General features: G+C 38.8%; 1 protein-coding gene across 5 annotated transcripts in view; it reads right to left on the reverse strand.

Moving 5' to 3' along the window:
• GALNT10 (polypeptide N-acetylgalactosaminyltransferase 10) overlaps positions 1-27,737 on the reverse strand; it is a 181,612-nt gene that overhangs the window by 57,052 nt on the left and 96,823 nt on the right. For all 5 annotated transcript variants that reach the window (XM_069102545.1, XM_069102547.1, XM_069102544.1 and 2 more), the window contains exon 4: positions 14,352-14,518. In XM_069102545.1, the coding sequence (XP_068958646.1) occupies positions 14,352-14,518 (167 nt within the window). The remainder of the gene's footprint in view (positions 1-14,351; positions 14,519-27,737) is intronic.

Genomic DNA, 27,737 nt, shown 5'->3' on the forward strand with positions numbered 1-27,737 from the left:
TCACTATGAGCAAGGTACTTGATCGCAGCCTCAGTGTGCTCACATGTAAAATGGAGATAATAAAGACCCTTCAGGGTTGTTGAAAAGATCAGGTGATATTTATGAGTAAAATACTTTTCAAACCTTCCAATTTTATAAAAGTGAAATGCGTTATTTTATATAACAAAATTCAGGTTTCATGGCTCCTCTCCAGCAAAGTGTCTCCTATGCATGTGTTAAAATACTACAAGATTCCTTGGAAGATGTATGAGAATTTTTATTAATGACTCTTTAATGATTAATATCAAGGAGGTAGGAAACTAGACATATTTTACCTGCCACCTTTTTTGCCACCTTTCATTGGAGGATGCAGAGTGCTAAGTCTGGAAGAAAGAATCCCAACAGGTAGGACAGGTACCAAAGATCCAACATCTGCTTTTGGAAGTTATTGTGTCCAACCTTGTAGAACCTCTTTCAATTTAACCATCCATATAGGAAAAACCAAATGGATGAAGAATGCCAAACGTCCAAACCGTGATATGCATTTGGATGTATAACTTATGGAACTGGTCCATATGTATCTTGGATAGGTGCTGTGAATGTATGCTGAGTTGTGCCCAGAATTAACAGAAAGAAAATAATCAAGGTTGCTTTTGGGAAACAGAACAGTGCTTTTATTTTTTATTTTATTTTTTTAAGCAATTGGGGTTAAGTAACTTGTTCAAGGTTACACAGCCAGTTATTTTGTATGGGTGTTAAGTATCTGAGGCTGGAACTGATCCCGGGTCTCCTGACTCTGGGGCCGGTGCTCTTACTCACTGCACCACCTGGTCGCCCCTGAACAGTGCTTTTTGATTAAAAGCTTAGTTTCTTAGTTTATCTTTGAGACAAAAGTCCATCTTTTTAACCTCAATTTTCTTTTCTAAAATTTTTTTGCTTTTTGCTTTTTTTGCAGCTGGGGTTAAGTGACTTGCCCAAGGTCACACGGCTAGTAGGTGTTAAGTGGCTGAGGCTGCATTTGAACTCAGGTCTGCCTGACTCCAGGGCCAGTGTTTTATTCACTGTGCCACCTACCCGCCCCTAACCTCAATATTCTTTAAAATTTTTTATCTATGTTTTTAGTTTGAGGACCTAGAAAGTCCTCTGTTTTTAGTTTTCTCACTGTCATTTTCTAGTAACATCCTTTCACCAGTAAAACCCTCTCATGTAAGAAGGAAGCACACTGATGACACCTGAACACTTAAATTGTAACCATATCTTACCACCTCTCTACCAAGAACAGGGAGGCAGCATCACTATTCTTCCAGAGATGCTATGAGACACTGAAAATCACAGTCAAAAAAGAATTAAAAGTTCATTTCACCCAAAAACAATGAAGAAGGGGAAAATGTGCATAGATAGATTGTAATGTAACAGAAATGAGAAGAGATGTCATCAGATATGTATGACTGAAAAAGGAAGGAGGCAGCCTAAGTGAGAATAAGGGTTCACTGATGTACAGCAGGTGTGTTCCATTGGTATCTATGCAAGGTCAAGAGCTCTAGAGGAAGGCTTCCAGCATTCCGGGAGGCCTCCCTGTGGTGGATTTTTGGAAAGACATGGACAAGATGTGGAGGGGTTGTAATCTGTATCACTGTAAGAGGTATTCATTGACATATGTAAGCCAGAGTAGAAAGCTAAATTTAGATCTTTTGACTCTGAATCCAGTTCTTTTTTTTAAACTATATCATGATGCACTGAGATGTTTTGATGAGATGCAGATGAGAGACTGGCATAGGCTCAGTGTATAGTTAATAGTCAGGGAGCAGAATCAAGCTACTGGAACCCCTTAAGTTCATAGCCTTTGGAATAATTGGCATTTTATGCTAACTAGACACAGACAAGGAGAGGAGCTATTCAATAGCAATTATGAAAACTATAATAGCATCTAACTGATGAATAAATACGTATTCATTTGATAAGCATTTATCAAAATGCTACCATATATAAAGCACTGTGATAGTGAGGGTGAGGCAGAATTGGTATGAGAAAACCTGCCTCCCGACTTCCAGACTGGGGCTCCTTTATATTGTATAATATATGACTTAGGTGATCAAATCAATTCCCTCTCTTTTAGAACTAGAGCATAAGTATTTAGTGTTAGTAGTTGGTGCTGAAAAGAGATGAAAAGGACCAGAAATAGGGGGAGCTGAAAGACAAACTCCATTAACTTCACTACTTAATCCTAGCTAAACTGGGATTACCAAGGTACTTGTGTTTTAGCAGGAGGTGTTATTTCAGTCTGGAGATTAATTTAACCAAAGCCCACAGCCTGTATTACCTGACTGAGTCAAAAATCTCTCCAGAGATGAAACAGACTCCAAACCCAGGCACCAGAGCTAAGATACTTCATTATTATAGGTGCAAAATTTCCTTTTGGAACAAATGGAAGCTTCTTACTGAAAATGATGGTTAGGAAAATGGTGATCATTATGGTTCTTAACGACAAAGAAAGGAATCAAGACCCCCCCCAGATGGAAACATTAACTGCCTCAAAGTAAGTTCCAATTAAGATGATTACTTCTTCCCCCCCCCCCAACATAAATAGCACAGCTGGCTGCTAACTAGCTTTTTTGGGGGGGAGGCGGTGACAGCTTTGTATTGCTGATGATTTGTAAGGCTCCTGTGGTAGAGACAGACTGGCACATTCAAAGAACAGGAAAACTAGGATTACCTCTTGTTTTGAGTGCTCCCACTCCCCCAACAATCTTCCTTCATCTTCATCATGAAGAAAAAACATTAAGCAAATCCAACCATAGCAACCACACCTGGCAATGTATGCAGTATTCAAAACTCCCTCCTACCTCTCAACCAAGAGGAGGGGGCTCTAACTCATACTATGTCTTCTAGAAGCAAGATTAATCATTGACTTTAATGTTTTTAGCCAAATTTTAGTGTTTTTATTTACATTACTGCAGTCATATGAATATTGTTTTCCTAACAGCTTTTTTTTGCAATGCAACTTTAAAAAAAATATATATATATATATATATATTTTCAATCAGCAAAAATATGCCTTCTCTCCCTCCTACTTCATTTCCCTACTACCATTGAGAATGAAAGAAAAAAAAATTCCTGTTACAAACATGTATAGTCAAACAAATCAAATTTCCTCACTGGTCATGCCTGACCACAGACTAACCAGCGGGGAGGCTCCACTGGTTTAGAGGGCAGAACTGTAGGCTCCCCTTTGGTCTGGGATTCCTGCCCTGGTATTTCCTCTGCAGGCTTCAGATTGGGCTAGAAGCTGGACTGAGACCAGGGGGATCTGAGCCACACCACTGTTGCTTGATTCTGGACTTCCTCATTTCTCTTTGTACACTGTTTAGGACCTGTGACTGCTCCTTGTCCTTCTTTAGTCTGCTCTGGCTCTATGACCCAGAACTGGGTAGAGGGTGACAAAGGTGCCAGTTGGCACCAGTTCCCATTGTGGTATCCCCTTATGGGCTTTGGACTTCTATGTGTCCCAGTGCCAAGCTTCTGCCTGAGACTGGAGGGTTCCATGGGTCTATTCTTGGTGGGATCCCATTCTTAGTGCCCACAGACCTCTTTGTCACTCGGTGTTAACCTGAGCTGGAAAAATTGTTCACTATAACCTTTCTTGGATTTCTCCATCAGTATTCAGTCTTGGGCATTTTCTACTCTGGAGGAATCTTCTTCTTGCTACTTTACCATCTTGGCTCTGCAACTTTTAATAATACAAGTCTTTTCATGTTTCTTTGAAATCCTGATAACGTCTTTCTTATGGCGTGACTATATTCCCTTCCATTCATGCAGTACAATTTGTTTAGCTTTATCCCCAAATAGGCAATTTAATTCTTCTTCTTTTTCGATGACTAGGCCTTCCTATTGTACTCAAGCTGGAAGTGCCACAACCACTTACGGGTTCAAGCCCAATATTGACCAGCAGGAAGTTTTAACTTGTCCTGTTTTCTGATTTCAGCTAGTTCACTCTTCTTTAGGCAGCCTGGTGGTGCTCTTCTTCCAGGGGTTGGACTTAGTGAAGAAACTTGATTGATATTAGCCATATTGCGGCTCAGAGCTCCTAAACAATTGATTTATCAGCCTTAGCCTCCCCAGTAGTAGGGATTATTGCCATTGCAGCTGGCAGACATTTTTTTTTAATTATAAAAAAAAATGCTGCTATGACAATTTTAGTATTATAAAACTAACTTTCTCTGCCTTTGACCACCTTGGGTGTAAATTCCAGTGGTGAAACCACTGGGTCAATTGCTCAAGTGAAGAGTTTAGTAATTTTACTGCATAATTCCAAATTATTTCCCAGAATTGTTGGGCCAATTTGTAGCTCTACTTTTCCAACAGGGATTATTCCTGTCTTTTATTATCTTTGTCAATTTTATGGGTATGTGGAAAAACTTCAGAGTTGTTTTAATCTGCATTTCTCTTATTATAAGTGATTTGGGGCATTTTTCATATGATTGTTGAGAATATGCAATGTTTTAAAACAATAATTCACAACCATTAATCACTTACCAATCAGTAAACATCTCTTGGTCATGTATTTGTGTCAATTCCCAATATGTCTTGGATATATCAGATATATTACATGAAATATTCAGTGACCTTTTTTTTGGCCCACTCAGCAGTTTGTTTTCTTATTTTGGTTATACTGATTTTGTTTGTGTAAGATTTTTATATAGTCAATTGTCAATTCTGTCTTTTGTGATCTTCTTGCTCCGTTGTTTGGTTATGAACTCTCTTCCAACCACAGTTCTATAAGGGACTGCTTTCTAATCTTCTTAGGACTTGAAATTTTATATTAAGGTTGCTTAATCATTTGGAGTTCATTATGATGCTGGTCTAAGTCAATTTTACCAGTGGTTCTTGATTAAGTGAGTCGTTCTCCTAGATATTTGTGTTCTTGAGTTTATTGAACACATGGGTACTAGGTTCACTTGTTTTTAGATCTAATTCTCAGCTAGAAGATTACTGTAACAATGGCATCAGGAGAAGCTAAACCAGGTAGAGCTGGAAGCCCTATATGAGTTAGTAAAATCCTATGTAGGAAGCTTTACATTCTTTTCTAACTTTCTTCCTTTGAAAGTTTGAGTGAGATCTCATTCAGACTGACACTTGAACTACCACCTCTATTCAGATGACTCCCATTCCTATCTCTAGTCCTGATCTGCACTTCCAACTGCTTACAGGATACATTATATGGACATCTCATCAGCAACTCAGATTCAACATATCTAAAACCAAGCTTTTTTTCTTTTCCTCTAAACCTGTTTTTATCACATTTTACTATTTTGGTCTATAGTACCAACATTTACCCACTCTGACTCCTCCCTCTACCTCACCTGTTATATTAATTCATTTAAATAGATCAGACCAGGTTATTCTCCTTTCTCATCTACTCTTGGATCCATCCAATTTCTCTTTTCATTATTACCACTCTAATAAGCCCTCATGATCATCTACTTGTACCACAGAAAGAACCTCTTAACAAGTCCTTCCTGTCTCTACAGTCTCTTTCTCTCCAATTCGTATTTTTTTATACCACTGCTAGATCTTTACTATGAATAAGTCTGATGTCATACCTTACTCAAAAATCTTTTGTAGCTTATTATTGTTTACTGAGTAAAATTCAAATCACAACAGGGATTTGAGAGAATTTTATCTCAGAACTAGAATCAATAAAAACTTGACAACTTCTTAAATGCAGGAGATGGGGAGGAAAAGAAGTCAAAGGTGATAAATTTTTGAGCCTCGCTGACCAGGAGGACTGAACTGAACTGAAGGAAGCAGGTTTTGGGGGAAGGATGATAAATTCAGTTTGCAACATTGAAGCCTAGTAGGAAATTCATTCTAAGAAATGTTTATTAAGTTTCTTCTATATGAAAGGCACTGTGCTCAGCAAAGGGTAAAATGTAAGAGATACCGTCTTTCTTAATGGAAGTTACAATCTAATTTGTTTACAGAATAAAAGATACAGAGATGGAAGGGGCTTCAGAGGTCATCTAATCCAACTCCCCTTGTTTTACTGAGGAGAAAACTGAAATCCAAGGAGATAGAGGAAGTTAAGAGGCAGAGATGACATTCCAACCCAAGAGCTCTGAATCCAAAATCAGGGCTCATTCCATAATGCCACATGACTTTTTTGAGTCATTCTCAAGTACCAGAAGGGTAAAGAGGATAACAAAGATGGTGGCCATGTAAGTAGTGTGGAGGGGATGGATGTGACAGGTGAGAGGAATGATTAGTTTTCTCTTATATTAATAATATATTACTGAATTGGGACCAGAATTTTTTTCAGAAACCTGTAGACTGTTCAGTCTCTGAAGGACACTGTTGATAGATGAGATTGCCCAAAATCCTCAGAGTACATGCCTTTCGATCCTGGGTGGGAGACCCCCCTGAACTAGAAAAATCTTACATAGTATTTAATCTAATGTGAATTCTGGTCCATTGTGTTCCACTCAGGCAGGTCTGAGCAGGTTTGTCTAGATTGCCTGAAGCTGGAAAGGAAGTTGGAGATCTGGGAGGAGAGTGATAAGAGTCAGGTCCCTCCAGCCCCACATTAGAATAAGTCTACCTCTCATAATATTAACTCTTCTCATTGTTTTTTTTTTTTTAGATTTTTCTTTTTAATTTTTTTTGGAGGGGACAAGGTAGGGTAATTGGGGTGAAGTGACTTGCCCAAGGTCACACGGCTAGTTTTTTGTTAAGTGTCTGAGGCTGGATTTGAACTCAGGTCCTCCTGACTCCAGAGCCAGTGTTCTATTCACTATGCCACCCAGCCTCCCCTCTTCTCATTAACTGGTAACCAATCAGAGTTGACTGACATTCTAAGGAATAGTCACTCTTCCAAAGGCATATTAGCATTGAGTAGATTCCATGAGGGGCCTTTGTCATTCTATAATGCCACTAACCCCTTTTATTAATTATCTACTAGCATGATTAATAAAATGATTAATTATTCTGAAACTATGTCTCTTAAACTTTATATATGTCACAGAGGTGTTGTAGAGCAGAGACATTAAACATGCAGGCTTGTAGGCCCAGAACTGAGTATTGCCCAGATTAATAATACATAATTGGGAAACAGTTAATAAAATAAAAATACACTAGAATAGAAATAGTGTTAATATGTGCTTTTTAAAGTCAATATATGGTCAGCAGGGATCTGTATGTACAGTTTGGTGGCCCCTGCTTCTATTTGAGTTTGACACTGCTGTTTGTAGGGGTAGGCACAATGGAATGGGATATATGGAAGAAGGAGACTCAGGCGATAAAACAGACTGTGAGCATGTGAGACTGAAAGGATGGTGGTGCCTTGGAGAGAAATAGGAAAGTTCAAAGGGGTTTATTCAATTTTTGGCAACAACTCACAAATGTTGCATACTATGGTATAAAGGGACTCTAATCTGAATTATGGAAGAAGTATCCACAGGGATGAAGTCATGGATCTTCTGAAGTAATACAGTTTTAGTTTCACAAAGTTAGGGTCAAGATACCCTGTTTTTCAGAGCTATGGCCCAGCAAGCAAGCTGTGACTTGAGCTTGGCATAACAACCATCCTTTGCGCTCACCCTCTGGATGATCTCAGCCATAGTAAAATCCCATATAATTACTGTATTGCTTTGACCACCACCAGGTGTTCTCTGAGCTTGGACAAGCACCAGATAAGCTTGGACAAGTACCCACGTTCCAGTCATGAAGCCTTGCTATGAATCAAACGTCTCACTGCTGCTGTGACCCCTTATTATTAGCATTACAACTCACTGCTTAGCTGCAGGTATAAGTATTGAGATCAGCCTACACTAAAGAAGTTCCTTCCCACTAGGGGAGGGGCTCTGGCACATGTGTCCTTGCTTGCAAGCCATTTCCTTCACTGTGAAATTAAACTTCTGTTTAATTCCTGACTCTCCTGTCTTTAGCCTGCTCTGTTTGCCTCTGGCCACCCACAGGTTAGAGGTCTGTTCCATCTGGTTGACACTAGCATCGAGTCAGTGACATTGGCAGGTGCACACAGGGCAGATTTTGATAAAATTAAGTGGCAATGATTGGAAACTTGAAGTAAGACCAGCTCTTACAGACTTTAATCCAAAAATTAAGGTAAGTTCTTTACTTATTTTCCCAACTGTTAATGAGTAAAACACTTCAGGTTGATTTTGTAAAAGTTGAACTCAATAAAACCCTGATAAATAAGGCAGTCTATGACTGTCAGGAACAGTCTTTTAGTTTTAATCTTTTAATAAAAGCCATCAAAATGCTTAATCCCATATATACTAGACCTAGTAGCAATGAGTTCACGTTCTTTCTACTTGGGTTCTTAGGGGATTGTGGACACCTTGTCACTTTTAACTATAATAAGTTCAGCATATATTCATTAAGCATCTATGTACCATGAACATTAAGCACCTCCAGAACACCATGATAGGCCCTGGAGGAGGTGGGAAGTTTAGATCAGACAATTCTGTCTGGAGCTTTTAGTCAAGTAGGAGGATAAAACAAAAAATAGATAACTATGATATAAAATAATACACAAATAAGAAAGGTGCAACATGTGCTGTGTAAAGTTGGAGCAAAAGAGACTCAATACCAATGGTGGGATCAGGAACAGCTTTGGAGAAGAAGCAACCTTTGAGTTGGGTCTTACGTTAGAAACTGAACCTGCTGGGAGGGAGGAATTCTAGGTTACTAGCTGTGTCCCTCCTCCTGCTCCCACACCGCTGTGATTTCTTTTACTGAATCCCTATATTCTGAAAGCTTTTCATGCCATATAATTTTGAGAAAAAGAGTAGTCAATGTGGTTAGAACATACACACACATAAGTATATACAGACATAATGTCACAAGCGTTTTTAAGTTTTTACACATCAGTTTTGCATATGGATTATTGTAAAGAACAATTCTGCCTGTGATAATTCTCTGATTTCCTGTGTAGCTTGTTTACAAGGCTGCAGGTTCCCCACTCCTGTATTTATTTGCAATATTGATATTATTCATCTGTTAGTTTATGAAAGATGGTGGGCTTCTGGTATATAATTCTGGCCACCTGAGGCTTTGTAGGTATTCAGGAAGTACTAAATTTTTGCAATTTGCAGTGAGATGTTGCTCTTTTTTTTTTTAAATTATCATTTACTCTCAAAAGCTGCATTAATCAGTAAATCTAGGTTTCTGGTAGAAGTGATCTAGTCCTGAACTGCTACCACAAACCCCTCTATTTCTATAAACAGATCCACATTTGATAATATTTCTTTGTTGACATATTCTTGGTTGGGTTCCTGTGTGTGTTGTCCATGGAGGTCTTTTGATTCTGTTCCCGAATTTTAGCCATTTTATAGGTTCCATACAGAGGCATGTCACTTTTGGTTATATCTGACTAGTCTAATCCACGTATATCTGTTATCAGTTTTCACTACTGCTTGGTGAAGTAATGCATGCTTATATAAAAAGTATTTCTGCAAGTTTTTAAACTTGTTTTTTATATGCTCTATAAAACGTCTGTCAATCCTCTTCCTCCTCACTGGAAGTAAAATATTTCTGTTGCTGTTAAGGTGGTGAACCCTATGTTTCATTAATATTGCATGAGTTTTTCTTAGGATACTTTGCAAATGTACTGTGGTCCATTTTATAGTTCCCAAAGTTTAGTACATTAAGACTGGCCATGTATAGGTGCTACTTGCTTTAAATGTGATCTTCTCATTGAGCTTTGATATCAAGACAAAACAAAATCTCTAAACATATTCAGCCGCAGATTTTTCCCTAGATGGTATTATCTTTGATGTGTCTTTCCTGGATGAGATTAATATATGTGGCAAATACCATCTTTTGCCCACTACTTCAATCTGACTTTGGGATTTAAGCTTAAAATTCTTAGTCCCAATCTTTCCTTGGCATACAATAAAAATTTAACACGAGTTCAAATGACATTTTGATATCGTTGGAGGAAGATTCCACTAGTTGAAGGAGTAGAGGTCCTTCAGAGGATGTGTAATCTTCATGTCATCCAAGTACAAGTAATTAATAAGATATTTGGTTCAGCTCCCTTTTTAACTTGGAGGCTATACTTAGTTCTACTTACGAGAGATGATAATGGATTTAAGGTAAGGCAGAACCATAGTGAGCTTAAACTGTCCCTGAAAAATGCTGTTTTTAAAAATCAATTTTCTTGATAACATTGTATTGGTTGTGGACATTAAATACTCTATTGTTCTAGCTATACTTGGTACTTTGTTTACAGCACATGAGTAAGAAATGAATGAAAAATGAAGTAAAAATCTAATTATTATCTATCTCCCAATAATTTTTGATGGGAGTTCTGGCAGAAATGACATGGGAACAAGTTGCTATCTTGATATTACTCTTTTTATATGGATATTCTGTGGACTATTACACAGGTGGATAAAATGATTTTTTAAATAACTGAATAAAAGTATTGGAAATAATCTCATCTACTGTAGGGTCATTAAAATCATCTTCAGCACACACCACTGGCAATTAGGATGACAAGGACAGTATCTACCTCTGGTTCCCACATGTCTGGATTTCTTTTCTTCTGCTTGGTCTCTGTATTTTCAAAGTTTTTGTTACTGTTACTATTACATAAATATTCTTAACATTTCAATAAAATTCAGGTGGAAATAATCCAGGAACAACTCACTATCCTATTATTATTCTTTTTATATTTAATGTTCCGTGGATAACAAATAAGTTGCTTTTTATAGTTGAATGAAAGTGTCAGGATGTAAACTTATCTTCTTTAGGCAAACTGAAAGAGTAGTAGAGAGGATGGTGGGGATATGACAGCTAGGTGGCATAGTAGATAAAACACTGGGGTGGCATTAAGAAAAACAATTCAAAATTTGCCCAAGGCACTTACTAGCTAAGTAACCCCGGGCAAATCACTTAACCTCTCATAGCCTTGGTTTTCTCATCCATAAAATGAGAATAATAGCACCTGCCTTTCGGCGTTGTGGTGAGAATCAAATGAGATAACAGATGCAAAATGTTTGGCAAACCTTAAAATTTAATATAAATGCTAGTTATTTTATGTACCCTGTCCTATTTACAAATTATTTTGATTTCCTCACTATGTCTGTATTTTGAAAACTTGTAAGAAAGAAAAAAATAATTCTTTACTTTCACCTAAAATCAGCCTTACCTGCTTTCTAATTTATTTTACTACTTTATGTTCTATATGCTTATCAGAGTTTAACTCAATGAACAAAGATGTTTCCTGAGTTAGAAACAACTCAACAACCTATTTGACCTATTCTGTGCTGAAGATGGATTAGATCTGCGGAGAAGGGCAGAACTTGGATCAAAACGTTACAGTTGTTATTTGGGATTTATATAAGGAAGAACCTCTGAACAAATCAGAGCTGTCCAACAGTGGAATGTGCTATCTGAGGAAGGATTAAGGAAGGATTCCCTATCACTAGAGGCATTTAAAGGGAAGTTGGATGGCCACTTATCAGAGATACTGCAGAGATTACAACCAGAGGAGGAGTTGCACAGACACCTTCTTTAAGCCTCTTCTGGCTTTAAGAGTGTGTGATTCTACTTTCTGTTTCCTTTCTTTCTCCTTTTTCTTTCTAGGCCAGTGTTATCTAAAGTAAGGGCACCAGTCCCCTGAAAGCCATGGCATGATCCAAAAGGGGTCAACCAATCTAAGCACTAGAAGGTGGGTCATGCCCCACCTTTCCCACGACAGTCACTCACTGGGACTATCTCATAGCTTTACAACCCCCTTCATCTATTATCACCAACATTACCCCATTACTGTTGGCTTCCTGTCGTTATGCAAGCTCCCAAGCTCTCCCCTCGATAATCAAACACCAGACGATCAGAGTCGTTATTTCCTAACTGTGACAGGAACACTGACATCAGTGGCTGGCAGGTAAAATCTGCACCACCACCACCCCTGCACTCTGACTCTAGCATATCCATATCCTGCCCCCAAATTACATGCTGGGTGTGGCAGGTGCTCCTTAGGAGGGTGGTGAGTAAGAATTCCATTTTCTCCTTTCATTTCTTGTGGAACATAGTGAGTCACATAGGATAAATAGCCACGGATGGGTTGCAAATTGCATCACAGTTCCACTAAAGTCATCCCTTTTCCAAACATCTCCATTTCTTTCAGGGGCATCACCATTCTTCTAGTCACTCAGATTCAAAACCTTTGAAATCTTCAACTCCTTACTCTTACTCATGACATTTGTCATAAGAATTGCCAAATCCTGACATTTCTAAATGTCACCCAAACATCTCTCATTTCTCAACCCTTCTTCCTGCTTACACAGTCAATACTCTAATTATTACCTCTCACCTTGATTACTGTAATAGCTTTCTAAGTGGTCTTCTTGATTCAGATACTAGCTGTGTGATCCTGCATAAGTTACTTAAGTCTGTTTGCCTCAGTTTGCTCATCTGTAAAATAAAGTAGAAAAGGAAATGGCAAACCACTCCAGTATCTTTGTCAAGAAAACCTCAAATGGGGTCACAAAGAGTGGGACATGACTGAATAACAACAAAATATTCCTTATGTACAGATCTGATAAATCACTTCTTTGCTCAGAACCCTTCAGGCGTCTCCTATCACCTACTAAATAAAGTTCAAACTTCCTTTGTTGGAAGTTCCAAGGTTCCATAAATTTGGCATTACCATAACTTTTAAGTCTTATCTCATACAACTCTCCCTTCATATACTTTCAAAATCAAAACAGATTACTCCTTGGTCCCCCCTCCCCCTATTCCCTGTGTTCTCTGGTCTCCATGCCTTTATATACATGGTTCCCTATGCCTAGAATGTCTTTTTTTTTTTTTCTCATTTCACCTGTTCATTCCTACCCGGCTTATAAAGCCCAAATCAAATGCCACTTGCTCTGAGAAGTCTTCCCTCACCTCATAAATAAAAACCTTCTTCCTCAAATTTCACATAACACTTTGTTTTGCAACTTTAAAAAGCACTTGTCATGGATTATTGTGTGTTTGCATCTTATCCCTCTACAAGGTACATGAAGGTAGCTATTGTCTTAACTAAACTCTGGATTTCTCTCAGTGATTGACAAAGTACCCTGCATACAGTAGGTTCTCAGTATATGGTGAGTAAATGAACAAATGCTTAAATGATTCAAATATTGGCTGACTGAGTATAGGTCACAATCCTAAAATGAGATCTTTCTGAAAGGAGAAAAGAATACCCCTAAAAGTAATGCTGATAATAAGTTATACTAAGGGTTCAAGCAATTCAGATTTGAAGGAAAAATATGGTCTATATTTGGATCAATATGACACATTTTCCACTTGAATAAGGTGGCTTACACACAGAGACAGCTCTTGAAATGATGTTTAGCAATTACATTACAGCCTTCCAACAGATAATAAAGCTTCTATGTCTTGAATAATTTAAAAATTTCCAGGAGTAGGAAAGGCAACAGGAGAGGAAATCATGATCCCTGCTGCAGAAAAGGACCAGCAATCTCACAGCTGCTTTGTTTCCAGCAGAAAATAGGAATGTTACTTTTCAAAAGCAGCAAAGCTTCATAGAATCATTTCCTAGCCCCGCTTATTCCCTGATCTTCTAAAGGGGTCACTAGAAAAACAGACGTGAAAATACTTTGAAAAGTATAACACGGAGACAAAAGATGGGGTGGTTGAGCAAAAAGAATCCTGGATTTAGAATGAGAAGACCTAGTCCTGGATCTGACCCTAGGTGGGAAGCAGTTGTGGCACAGTGGCGAGAGCACCAGATTTCGTCAGAGGATGTGGGTCTGAATCCCAGCCTCTCTACTTAGTGGGGATGTGATTTTGGGCAAATTCCTTCACCTTTGTGAACCTCAATGTCCTCACTGGCAAAAACACAGGGATTCATCTCTAAGATCTTTTTCAGTTCTAAATACTGCAGTGTGACCTTGGAAAATGATTTTCATTCCCATGAATCTCAATTTCCTTATTTGTAAAATGAGTAGGCTGAACTGGATGATCTCTTTCACCTCTATTATCATTCTGCAAGACAGAATCATCTCTGGAACACGATTCCTCAGATAATTTCCCATCCTGGCTGGAGGACTTCCTCATGCCCTACATTGGTAACCATCTCCTGAACCCACCCCTCACTTTTCAGCTTCTCTTTATGTGTTGTTACCTTCCCCTGTTAGACTGGGAGCTCCTGGAGGGCTGGAGGTGTCTTAAACCTGTCTTTGTATCCCCAACACTCAGTACAGTACCTGGCACACAGCAGGCACCCAGTGTTTATTGACTATTGGCTGTTTATAAAAGTAAAACATCTTTCATTCATCCAACCATCATTTAAATTTAAATGCGTTTCATGTGCATGGAGAGGAAGACAAGTAACAGCCTACCTCGATCACTGAAGTCATCCACCAGCACGATCTCAGCCACCAGCTCTGGTGGAGAACGGCTCAGCACACTGTGGACAGTGCGCAGGAGAGAGGACCATCCTTCATTGTGGAATGGGATGATGATGCTGGTGTTGGGGAGCTTCTCTAGGTACAGTTTGCTGTTGCAGCTACATGGAAGGGAGCAAAAAAGAAGGGGAAGAATAAAGATAAAGCTCAATTCCAGTCCAAAAGTGACTGATCTGACTTAGATCTATTAGACTGTAAATTCCCTAAGGGCACGGGAGATCTAATCCTTCTTTGTGTTCTCCCAGTACAGAGCATAACATCTTCCATATTAAGTGCTTAATGAATGATCATTGAATTGTACATCATCATAATACAATCTTGTCTCCTTTGTGTCTTTTCCTGCTCATTTCTAAATAATATTTCCTCTGATTTGTCACCCCAATACACTGTACTTAATGATAATAACAATGCCTGGCAATTCTGTAGTGTTTTATGATTTATACAGCACTTAATATCCATTATCTCATTTGGTCTTCAAAAAAACCTCATGCTGTATGGCAAAGTATTGTTATCCTTATTTTAATATATGGGGAAACTGAGTCTCTGAGAACCTAACTTCATACCTAGTTAAGTGGCAGAGCTAGGACTCTAACCTAGGTCTTCTGACTTGGAAAAATGCTTATCTTCCAATTGAGCTTTCCAGATGCAAGATGGGGCTTACGAATAAGGAGTCACCTCTGTATGACAAGGTGTGATAAGATTCCTTTCCTTCAAAAGTAGGAAGAAACATCATACAGGAAATAAGCTAGATCTCAAAGTTCTACTTAGTATTCCCCGCCCCCCCATTTAAAATTTTTATTCTCATTTTCTTCATTCTGTACTTAACAATATCATTCCCAGTCCCCCACATACCCAAGCTATTTTAAGTGCAGCCTCGTCAGTCTCCTGGCTAAGACTGGATACCTATTTCTTCCTACTTAATTCCCTTAGCTCACCTGATAAGAGCAGTTTTATCAGAAGGAATCTCAATCTCTCACCCTCTCTCTACCCTTTCCTCTTCCTCCTTGCTCACTTGCCAAGAAATGAACATGAGGATTGCTCAGTGAACAGAGTGCTGATCTGGAGTCAGAAACATGAGTCACAATCTGGCCTCAGATACTTACTAGCTATATGACCTAACCTTTGTTTGCCTTAGTTTCCGCAACTGTAAAAAAGGGTATAATAATAGCACCTATCTCCCAGGGTTGCTGTGAAGATCAAATGAGATATTTGTAAAATGATTAACACAGCTCCCCACACCTAGTCAGTGCTAGATAAATGTGTATTTCTAACTTCCTTCCTCTATTGTCTCCTTCAGGGAGAAGGAGAGAGGGGTTTACTGGCTAGATTTCTTTTCCAAAGACCAGGCCTTAAACCAAATTCACACTGGAACTCATAGACTGACAACACTAGGTCCCCCATGAAGCACCATTTATTTTTTGGGCCCTTCAGGCTCAGAGTGAATGTAAATAGTAACTGTTTCTCTTTGGGTCAGCAACCCTCCCAGTTTGATTTTTTCTTTTTTCCCCTTCCTCCCTCCCTTCCTTCCTTCTTATGGGAGTCATGAGGTTATTCACTAAATGAGAATTATCTCACTCAAAGTGAGAACCTCCAAGGACCTTAGCTTAAAAGGGCCAAGGTCTCCCACTGTATCCTGGGTCATCTCCAGTCGACCTGATGAATAAATATGCGGCCACTGGACCCAGATGGGTCTGGAAGAGAAAGTGAGGCTAGTGAACCCGCATAGCTCTCCCTCACTCAAATCAAAGTCAACTGCAAAAGTCATGTCATCATCTCCCTGATGTCATGGTCCTCTTCAAGAATGAAGGACAAATACAACAAAGATTGCCTCCTTCAATTAGAATGTGAGCTCCTTTAGAAAACAGACTCAGTCTTCGGTTTGTGCCTTCACTATTTAGCATAGGGCTTAGCACCTAGTCTAAAGCACTTATGTGCTTTTCAATTCCATTCTGCAACTTTTGACCCCCTCTGTCCCTTCTAGATGCATCATTCTTCTGTGTTTTTCATTACCCTGTTCTCTCCTGGTTCTCCTCTTATCTGTTTGACTAAGCCTCAGTTTTCCTTTCTCATCCTCCATTTCCTTCCCTTTAAGAATCGCTACCACCTAAGGCTCTATACTGGTCCTATTCTTTTCTCTATATACTCTCTTTCTGCATTTCTTTTTGTCCCCAGTGCTTAAAAAATGTTTACTGACTAACTCTTTCATAAGTGATACCATCAGCTTCTATGGATCTAATAATTATTTTACATGCAGATGATTCTCAAATTAGTATGTCCAGCCCTTAATCTCTTTCTGAACTACAGTCCCAAACATCACTAACAGCCAGTTGGACATCTCCACCTGGCATCTTAAATTCCACGTCCAAATCCAGACTTGCCATATATTCCTTACACTTACCCCCTACCCCCTTCCTTCAAACTTTGCTATTTCTGTCAAGAACACTGCATTTGTCCTAGCCACACAGGTTTGTAACCATAAAACCATCCCTGATATTCCTTTATACAAAATCCGTTGCCAAGTGATAGCTATCAATTTTTTCCTTTATGGCTTTTGTTTTATCAGCTTCCTTTTCTTCACCTACAGGAACACAGACCTTTATCACTTGTTAGATTATTATAATAGCCTCTTAAATTCTGTCTCCCTGCTTCTCAGTTCATCTAGCTTTTCTAAAAAGAAATTTTGTTTTTTTGTTTTTAGTTTCCAACATTCCAACATTCACTTCTATAAAATTTTGAATCCTAAATTTTCTCCCCTTCCCTCTGCATGCAATCTAATAAAGGCTATATATGTGCAATCATATTAAATATATTTCCACATTAGTCATGTTGTAAAGAAGAATTAGAACCAAAGGGGAAAATCACAAGAAAGAAGAAGCAAAAAGAAGAGAGAGAAAATAGTATGCTTCAATCTGCATTCAGACTCCATAGTTCTTTCTCTGGATGTGGATAGCATTTTCCATCACGAGTCTTTTGGAATTATATTAGATCACTGCATTGCTGAGAACAGCTAAATCTATCAAAGTCTTACAATGTTGCTGTTACTGTGTATAATGTTCTCCTGGGTCTGCTCACTTCACTCAGCATCAGTTCATGAAAGTTTTTCCAGGTTTTTCTGAAGTCCACCTGCTCATCATTTCTTATGGAATAATAGTATTCCACTACATTCATATACCACAACTTGTTCAGTAATTCCCCAATTGATGGGCACACCCTCAATTTCTAATTCTTGGTCACCACAAAAAAAGCGGCTATAAATATTTTTGTATATATGGGTCCTTTTCCCGTTTTTATTATCTCTTTGGGATACAGACCTAGAAGTGGTATGGCTGGGTCAAAGGGCATGCACAGTAGCCTTTTGGGCATAGTTCCAAATTGCTCTCCAGAATAGCTGGATCAGTTCACAACTCTACTAACAATGTATTAGTGTTCAAATTTTCCCACATCTCCAACATTTATCATTTTCCTGTTTTGTCATGTTACCCAATCTGATAGGTGTGATGTGGTACGTCAGAGTTGTTTTAATTTGCATTTCTCTAATCAATAGTGATTTAGAGCATTTTTTCATATGGCTATAGATACCAGCTCATCTATCTTTTTAGCTATCCCTAATTCCCTGCTGATCTATTCTCCCCCATAACCTATCTTTCACACAAATTATATGCCAAAATTATATCCTTAAAGTACAGATCAGACTATGTCACTTGTCTGCTCAAACACCTTCAAAGACTTTCTATTATTATTAGGTAAAAATGTAAAGTCTTCATCCTGACATTTAATATTTTTCACGATCTGGCCACAACTCACTCTTCAAGACTTATTTCATTATTACCTTTTATGTACTTCATACTCCAGCCAAAGTGCACTTATAGCTGTTCTCTGAACTTGATATTCCATTCCCTACATCCTTGCATAAGTTGCCTTTTATGTCTGGAATTTGGTCCCTCTTCCTTTCTGATTATGTCTTCTACCAATAGGAGCTCACAATGCTCTACCACAGGTCTGGCACAAATAGTCCATGTGAACATTTGGGGTGGATACTCTTAAATTTGTGCATCCTGCATCTCCTTTGAGCTGTTTCAATTTTGCTTTGCTCACAGAGCACAGCACCTTCTCTGATGAGGGCAGGCCATGTTGAGCAGTCCTCTGCCAGTGTCTCTCATGTCACACAATCAATTCTAAAGTTCTCAAGAAAGACCTTGAGAGCATCCTTGTATCACTTCTGATCACCCTGTATGAGTTTTCCATAAAATAATCTTTTTGGCAAGCATATGTTTTGCATTTAAACAATGTGGCCAGCCCACTGGAGTTGTGCTCTCTGAAGCAGAGGTAATTATTAATGTGTGCTGAATTGCACTCGATGTTCTAAGGTTTCTCTTCTAGCTCCGAAATTCTATGTTCTACAATTACTTACAGACCTAGATAAAATTCTATTATTATTATTTTCAGTTAAATTTTATGTTTATTTTTAGTTTACATAATTCATTTCCACAAGAATATGAATTACAAATTTTCTCCCCATTTTTCCCCTACCCACCACCCCAAAACAGCAATCCCACTGAATACCCCCTCCCCCAATCTGCTCTCTCCTATAGTCTCCCCGACTCCCCCTCTGACTTTCCAGTAGGGCACTGTGGATCTCTTTGCCTCTGTGCCTGTATATCTTATTTCCCAGTTGCATGTAAAATAATAGTAATAATTATATATATAATATATATGTATTTAAACATTTGATTTTAAAACTTTGAATTCCAGATTCCTTCCCTTCCTCCCTTGTCACCCACCCTTACTGGGAAGATAAGCAATTCAATATAGGTTGTACATGTGTAGCTACGCAAAACATTTCCATAGTGGATATATTGTAAAAGATTGACTATATGTCCCTCCCTCCTATCCCACCTCCAACTTATTCTATTCTCTACTTTGATCTTGTCCCTTTTCAAAAGTGGGTGCTATCAATTTCCCTCCCCCCGAGCCTGCCTCCCTTCCATCATCCCCCCTCTCATCTCCTTCCCTCCTACTCTCCTGTAGGGTGAGATACCCTATTTAGTGTGTATGTCATTCCCTTCCTAAGCCAAATTCAATGAGAGTAAGGTTGACCCATTCCCTTTTGCCTTCCTGTTCTTCCCCTCCATCGCAACAGTTTTCCCTTGCCTCTTCTATATGAGATAATTTACCCCATACTATCTCTTCCCCTCTCCTCTCCTTATATTACTCTCTCACCTCTCAATTTCACCTTTTAAGTATCATCCCTTCCTATTCAATTAGTCCTGGGCCCTCTATGTGTACCTGTACACATATATACACACACTCACATATGTATTCATATGCCCATATAACCTCCTATATAGACATATATGTATGTATACATATATAAATACATACACACATACTTCTATTCCCTTCAACTATTCTCATAATGAGAAAAGTTTCATAAGTTACAATTATCATTTTTTCATGTATGAATGTAAGTAGTTCAACTTTGATAGGATCCTTATGATTTCTTTTCCCTGTTCACCTTCTCATGCTTCTTTTGCTTCTTGTATCTGAATGTCAAATTTTCTATTAAATTCTGTTTTTTTCATCATGAATGCTTGAAAGTCCTCTATTCCATTGAATGACTATATTCTCCCCTGAAACATAATACTCAGTTTCGCTGGGTAAAGTGATTCTTGGTTTTAATCCCAGCTCCTTTGACCTCCGGAATATCATATCCTAAGCCCTTCTATCCCTCAGTGTAGAAGCTGCCAGATCCTGTGTTATCCTGATTGTGTTTCCACAATATTCAAATTGTTTCTTCCTGGCTGCTTGTAATATTTTCTCCTTGATCTGGGAACTCTGGAACCTGGCTATAATATTTCTAGGAGTTTTCTTTTTGGGATTGTTTTTAAAAAAAATTTATTTTTAAAATAAAATGTTTTATTAACTTCGGGTTTACATTATTGATTTCTACCAGATTTTGAGTTATAAATTTTCTCCCCATTTTTGCCCTACCTACCACCCCGAAATAGTGATCCCACTGGATATCCCCTCCTCCAATCTGCTCTCTCCTGTATGTTCTACCATATCCCCTTCGACTTCCCAGTAGGGCACAGTGGATCTCTATGCCCCAGTGCCTGTATAACTTATTTCCCAGTTACATGTAAAATAACATTAATAATAGTATATATATATATATATATATATATATATATTTAAACATTTTATTTTAAGACTTTGAATTCCAGATTCCTTCCCTTCCTCCCTTGTCACTCACCCTTACTGGGGAGAAAAGCAATCCAGTATAGGCTGTACATGTGTAGCTATGCAAAACATTAACATAGTAGATATACTGTAAAAGACTGACTATATTTCCCTCCCTCCTATCCCACCTCCAACTTGTTCTATTCTCTACTTTGATCCTGTCCCTTTTCAAAAGTGGGTGCTTCCAACTTCCCTCCCTTCCATCATCCTCCCTCTCATCCCCTTCCCTCCTACTCTCCTGTAGGGTGAGATACCCTATTTAGTGTGTATGTCATTCCTTTCCTAAGCCAAATTCAATGAGAGTAAGGTTGACCCATTCCCTTTTGCCTTCCTGTTCTTCCCCTTCATTGTAAGCATTTTCCCTTGCCACTTCTATATGAGATAGTTTACCCTATTCTGTGTCTCCCTATCTCCTCTCATTTCTCTTCCCAATTTTTCCTCTACTTCTCTTATTTGCTTTTCAAAATCCTTCTTAAGGTCCTCTATGGCCTGTAACCAGCTCGTATTTTTCTTGGAAGCTTTTGGTGCAGGAGTTCTGACTTCACTGTCTTCCTCCTATTCCATGCTTCGATCCTTTTTGTCCCCAAAATAGGAGTGTAAAATTGGGTTGCTCTGTTTGTTTTGCTTCCTTTGCCTGCTCATGTTGCCATTCAATTACTTAACTTTTGGGCTTTTTGCCACAGTAGGACTCTGCTACCAGACAGGTAAGCTTTTGTCCCAAATGCTGGGGTTTTTTCTCAGCTGCCAAAGGTATTAGTTGGGTGCCCTCTCTGAGGCCTCCACACGCTCTGGCAAGCTGGTCGCATACCCCAGGACCTCCACCCTAGACTGCAATCCAGATCCAAGCAGGTTAAAGCAAAAGAAATTACCCCTCAGACTGGTGCTTGGTACCCCTATACTCTTCAGGCCAGGAGCTCTGAAGCAGCCACGTGGTGGTGGCTGCATGGCCTTGGAGCCTCAGCAGCTTCTCACCCTGGAGCCAAAAGCCAGACTGCACTCCCAACTACTGAATCCCAAAGTCCGCACAGCCCTTGACTTCTCACTTTGTCCTTAGCATCTATGTGTTGATAATTCTGGAGACGGCTACAGCTGCTGGTGATCTGTAGTCCTTCCAGCTGGTGGCTTGTCAGGTTGCCCTGTAGCTAAAACCACCAGATGGCACAGGGCTGGGGTCAGCTCCCAGACCGCTGTGCTGGCCGATTCTTGCCGGCCTGCCGGGCTGTCCTCAGCTGGAGGTTAGCTTCTCTGTGACATTTTGTGGGTTATGTAGCTCCAAAGTTTCTTCAGAGTCACCTTTCACATGAACTGGGGGAGGTGGAAGCCGGAGCCCCACAGAAGTCCTGTTTCTACTCTGCCATCTTGACCTTGGGATCTTTTTAAGGAGGTGATCAATGGATTCTTTCAACCTCTATTTTGCCCTCTGGTTCTAAAACATCAGGGCAGTTTTCTTTGAGAACTTCCTGGAGGATGATTTCTAGCTTCTTACTTTGATCATGGCTTTCAGGTAGTCCAATAATTTTTAAATTATCTCTCCTGGATCTATTTTCTAGGTCAGTGTTTTTTCCAATGAGATATTTCACGTTTCTTTCTAGTTTTTTCACTTATTTGGATCTGTTTAATAGTATCTTGATTTCTCATAAAGTCACTGCTTTCATTTGCTCCAGTCTAATTCTTAAGGAATGATTCTCTTCATTGAGCTTTTGAGATTCTTTTTCCATCTGGCAAATTCGGCTTTTTAAGGCATTCTTCTCCTCCTTGCCTTTCTGAGCCTCTTTTGCCATTTGAGTTAATCAATTTTTTAAGGTGTTATTTTCTTCAGTCAGGTTGTTGACTCTCATTTCATAATTTTCTTGTATCATTCTCATTTCTCTTCCCAATTTTTCCTCCACTTCTCTTATTTGGATTTCAAAATCCTTCTTAAGCTCCTCTATGGACTGTAACTAACTCATATTTTTCTTGGAAGCTTTTGGTGTAGTAGTTCTGACTTCATTGTCTTCCTCCTGTTCCATGCCCCGATCCTTTTTGTCCCCAAAATAGGTGTGTAAAGTTAGATTGCTGAGCTTGCTTTTCTTTCTTTGCTTGCTCAAGTTGCCACTCAATTACTTGACTTTTGAGCTTTTTGCTACAATAGAACTCTGCTATCAGAAAGGGGAGCTTTGTCCCAAATCATTGGGGTTTTCTCAGCTGTTGTAGCTGTTAGTTGGGTGCCCTCTCTGAAGCCTCCACATGCTCTGGCAAACTGGTCACACACCCCAGGACCTCTACCCTAGACAGTGATCCAGATTCACTTTAAAGCAGGTTAAATCAAGAGTGATTACCTCTCAGACTGGTTGCTTGGTCCGCCTACAACATGCAGGCCAGGAGCTCTGAAGCAGCCACATGGTGGTGGCTGCATGGCCTTGGAGCCTCAGTGGCTTCTCACCCTGGGGGCAAAAGCCAGACTGCACTCCCAAACAACCAGGTCCCATAGTCCACAATGCACTGCCTTCTCACTTTGTCTTTGGCACCTATGGGTCGATAATTCTGGAAACCGGCATAGCTGCTGATGATCTGAAGTCCCTCCAGCCCTTGGCTGGTTGTGGCCGCCCTAAGGCTAAAACCTCCAGTTCACACGGGGCTGGGGTCTGCTCCCAGAGAGCTGTGCTGGCCCCTTCCTGCCAGCCTGCTGGGATGTCTTCAGTGGGAGGTTAGCTTCTCTCTGTCATTTTGTGGATTCTGTAGCTCCAAAATTTGTTTAGAGTCATTTTTTACATGAATTGGAGGAGGTGGAAGTGGGAGCCAAGTAGAAGTCCTGTTTCTACTTTGCCATCTTGGCCCTGCCCCTTCCCTAGATAACATTCTAGCTATTCACCAAATGCAAAAGTTAAGTCTCTGCTGTAGTAGAACTGGGTGGGAATGAGAGTAGATAATGTACAAGCTTTCAGTCTGGTATTATGTCTACTACCTTCTATTCCTTTAATGCTCAAACATTAAGGTGTCTTAGTTTTCTGGTAACTCCAATCCTAATTTGAGAAGAGTATCTTGAACATAGCAGACTTCAAAGAACAAAAAAGCAGGAGTCAATCTTCTAAAAATAGGCTTGGCCCTGAAGCTATTGCAAGGGTATAAAGAGTACTCACTTTAAAGCAACAGACAAAAACTGCCTTACAAAAATTTTGTTGTGAGGGTTATTATGGCCCTGTAGAAAGACTTTCCAAAGAGAATAGATAATATCTGGCATTTCTCTCACTCCCAGTGTTGTTTTTTGGATCAACTGAAAAAATGGATGCATTGTGAAGATTAATACTCTATATAAAAGTGAGAAAAGTAGCAAGTCATAGTAGAAAAAACGGTTGGCTTGAAAACTTAAGGCCTGGGTCCTAGTTCTGGCCCTGTGGATTATTTATTACCTGTGTGACTGAGCAAATCAGTTAAACTCTTGAGGCTTCAGTTTCCTTAAATATTAATATTCAAATGAACCTACAATTTCATTAATGTGTAAGTAATCTTTCCAATGAGGCAGATCTCAATCCATATTATACCTGCCCTTTGTATCTCCTGTCCCTGAATTCCCAAAGACGCGCCCCCCCCCACCAAGGAGTCCACCCAATTACTTGAAGTCTTCCTTGAGTCTAATATTTGAATTGACCAATAAAGCACACTCTGTGATTATTCCTTCTTCTTCCCACATGAACAACCCATGTTTTTCTCACCTTCCTTTGTATCAAACCCTTTAAACTTCCCCTGCTTCATTTCTTGTGCACAATATGTTACTGCTTACTAATGCTCACATTTTACCTTTCTACTGTTCCTCACATGAACTTCAATTCTTCAGAGAACAGTGTTCTATGACTTGCAGCCATACTATATTGGAAGAATACTGATATTAAAAAGATGGGCCTTTCCTTCATGGAAAAACTCAGGGGTCATTAAAAGAACATAGCAATTTCCTAAAGGAAATTCAGCTTGCTCCCTTTCCTTCCTCCGGTTCAACTCTGAGACTAAATGTCTATTTATGTCTATCCATCAATGTCTATTCAATACAATCACAATGATGGATAAGCTCTCTAGGTTGTCTATCCAACTGCATATTAATCTGGACAACGGAATTCTTTAGGTACTCATTTTTTCCTATGTGGATAGTTAGGTCAATTCTTTCTGACTGATTATGGATCTCACTTAGGAGGTTCTGTAGTTTTCCAGGACTTGATGTAATTGCACATAAACAAAGAGTGGCATCTGGAGGATCTCACCATCAACAGGGAATCCATTTTTGACTTGGACTCTACCCTAGATCTTCTCCATGACAGTAGTAGATACCTCTGGTGATTATATGCCTCTTTATTTTATACTTTATTTCATATTAGTAATCAGAGGGAGGTTGAGCAAGTTTCTTTCTGCTATTATATCTTTCAAAGTATCTAGTATGATTTACATGGGATATACTTAGTTGAAAGACAGCCTTTTAAGGCAGTGTTTTGCTCAATTACAATTATTTTCATGGTCAACAAACAATAATTACAAGGAGATCTTGAATTTTATATATCTTTCAGTCAATTGCGTGATGGTAAAGATGTAGCCTACTGCAGAATACTGCATGCAAAAGCCTATTTTCTTTTAATACTCTCTTCAAGGATGTCCTTGATATATGCATAGATTATTTTCATTAAAATTTTACATAGCTAGGAAAGTAGGCATATAGGCGAACAGCTTTTGTTATATTCTTAGCATATAAATACTAATTATAGTAAATATATCAATACTAAGTGTATAAATTCTTTTGGTAGTTATAAGATGAAATGTATTTTTCTACAATTTTGGTCTCTTCCCTTCCTTCAGATATCTTGAAAATCAATACCTAAATGTCTTCAAAACTGTGTCAATTTCAGCACTGAACTCTTAGGTTTATATGGGGTCCAGTGCAACTGCTTTCCCTGTATTTCTTCTCTTTGGAGTTATTCCTACTTCCTCTATAAGCAAGCCTGGGAATGTTAAAAGTTCAAATATGGTTTCATTGCCCTTGATTATGAAAAGAGTTTGCTATAAAAATCTTTGGAGATCTTTTATCTTCTGTCTATATCTCTAGTTTTATTCTTAAATGCCCTCAGATGGCTTTGTTTAGTTGGGTCTCTTGCCAAACTCTTTAAACTGATTTTTCTGTCCACTGCTTCTTGCTGTTCTATGAGGTGGCACTGTTCATAATCTTCCAACATCCTCTGAAGAGTTTTACAAATGAGTTTAGAATCTAAATCAGTGTTGCCACTTGGCAAATAAGCAATGGCTGAGGAGGTTTTTGGCCTCTTTTAGTCTCCTTGTTGCATCAACTGACTTATGCTGTTAAATTTTTATATGAAATTACCATGGGTATTGATGTCTTTTTCTTCCACCCATTTCAAAATTTTCACCATTGATAACTTATTTTTTCTTGCATTTAATCATTCTATTATAATTAATACCAATATAATTAATTATTTATTATAATATAATTAATACCAATATTTGCTTTAACAAGTTGATGGGCTGACTCTGCTCAGAAATCTGATCAGTAAAGGCTTCCATATTACAAATGATTCCTGAAGTACTGAGTACTTGCTATATCCAGAGCCTTCTTAGATTAAGCATTCATTAAGTATTATTACTAGGTATTGGGCACTTCTGATTGTCACTGTGAAGAAATCATTCATTAGGTATAGAGGCTTCTGGGAACTTTACAAGTCTTTGACCTCCTTTATCCCTTACTCTTAAATCATATTTTCCAACACATTTTTATTGTTCTTACCTATGAGCACCTTTACACTGAAGTCACTAAATAGCAAAATATATATTTTTTAAACTAGACCTGTGATTTCACTGGTATACCAAACTCCTAATGGGGATAAAACTACCAATGCATATCAACAACTCATTCATAACTCAAGAATCTCAGAAAGTCATTTAGGACATTAAGTGACTTGCTCAGGGACATATATGAGGTATGTGTTAGAAGCAGAACTTGAACCCAAGCCTTGCTAACTCTAAAACTGGCTGTTTTTCTATCCCCTAAGCCATTCAGCCTCTAATTAAAGTATAGGTTAATTAAATTTGAGGTTTTTCTCTGGTTCTTTGAAGAATTTTTCTATCTCTTCATCCTTTGCAATGCATATTGGTACATAAGATAAAATTATTTTCATTGTGATTTTTTGGTAAATATTTATTAGGAGCTCTGCAGTATGAGATGACTAAATAGCCCATGAAATGTTGTTTCCTGTTGCCTTTGGATGCGTGATAAAATATACTCCAACTTCTTTATTTGCCTCTCTAAAGAAAACTTGGGGATCAACCTTCAATTTAGCTACATTTTTTTTGTCTTTTGGTTTTAATTATGAGAATGTCAAGACTGTTATGATTTAGTTCTTCCAGTAGTATGTCTGCTCATTGGTCACTGGATATGGAGCTTACATTTAGAGTATCAACAGTTAAGGTAATAATTATGAACCATCTACAAGTTATTCACTTCTCAGCATCCTCAATCCCCTTTTCTGTCTCAATCTCTGCAGATGCAGAAGGGGTCCCACACAGAACTGAGGACCATCCTGTACTTTTCTTGGTTAAGGAATTCACCACTTAGTGGCCATGATATTTTAGATGAGCTTTCACAAAATCCTACTCTGGAGAATTGAGAAAATTCCTTTCCTTCCCTTCTTTATAGAGGTGAAAGGAGGACAATGGTTGTGGAATATTGCCTATAATGTCTGACATGGCTGTCAGTCTTTGCTGAAGTTTTTTTTCTTTTCTTCATTACAAAGAGTGGATTGTTTAGGAGGGTAACATAGTCAGAAATGAAAGAGAATAAAAAAATCTTTCTCTGATCCCTCAACATAGTGTGGTGATGACTCCGGGTTCTCAATGAGAGAGGCTATGCCAGGGGAGCACAAACTAAGGCAGGGATTATCAAGCTGCAAAGGCTTTGAGCACAGTTCTGGCAACAGATTGTGTCTGATTTAGGAAGAACTCATCAACAGCAGGCTCAAATGTAAAATAGGCATAATAACACTTGTGAAAATGACTGCACAGGGCTGTTGTGAGAACCAAATTAGGCAACAGATACAAAACCCTTTACAA

The sequence above is a fragment of the Petaurus breviceps genome, unplaced genomic scaffold, assembly GCF_028583685.1.
Source record: "Petaurus breviceps papuanus isolate PSGF00001 unplaced genomic scaffold, PetGlider_PUasm1.0 551, whole genome shotgun sequence".
In the NCBI taxonomy this organism is placed as follows: Eukaryota; Metazoa; Chordata; class Mammalia; order Diprotodontia; family Petauridae; genus Petaurus; species Petaurus breviceps.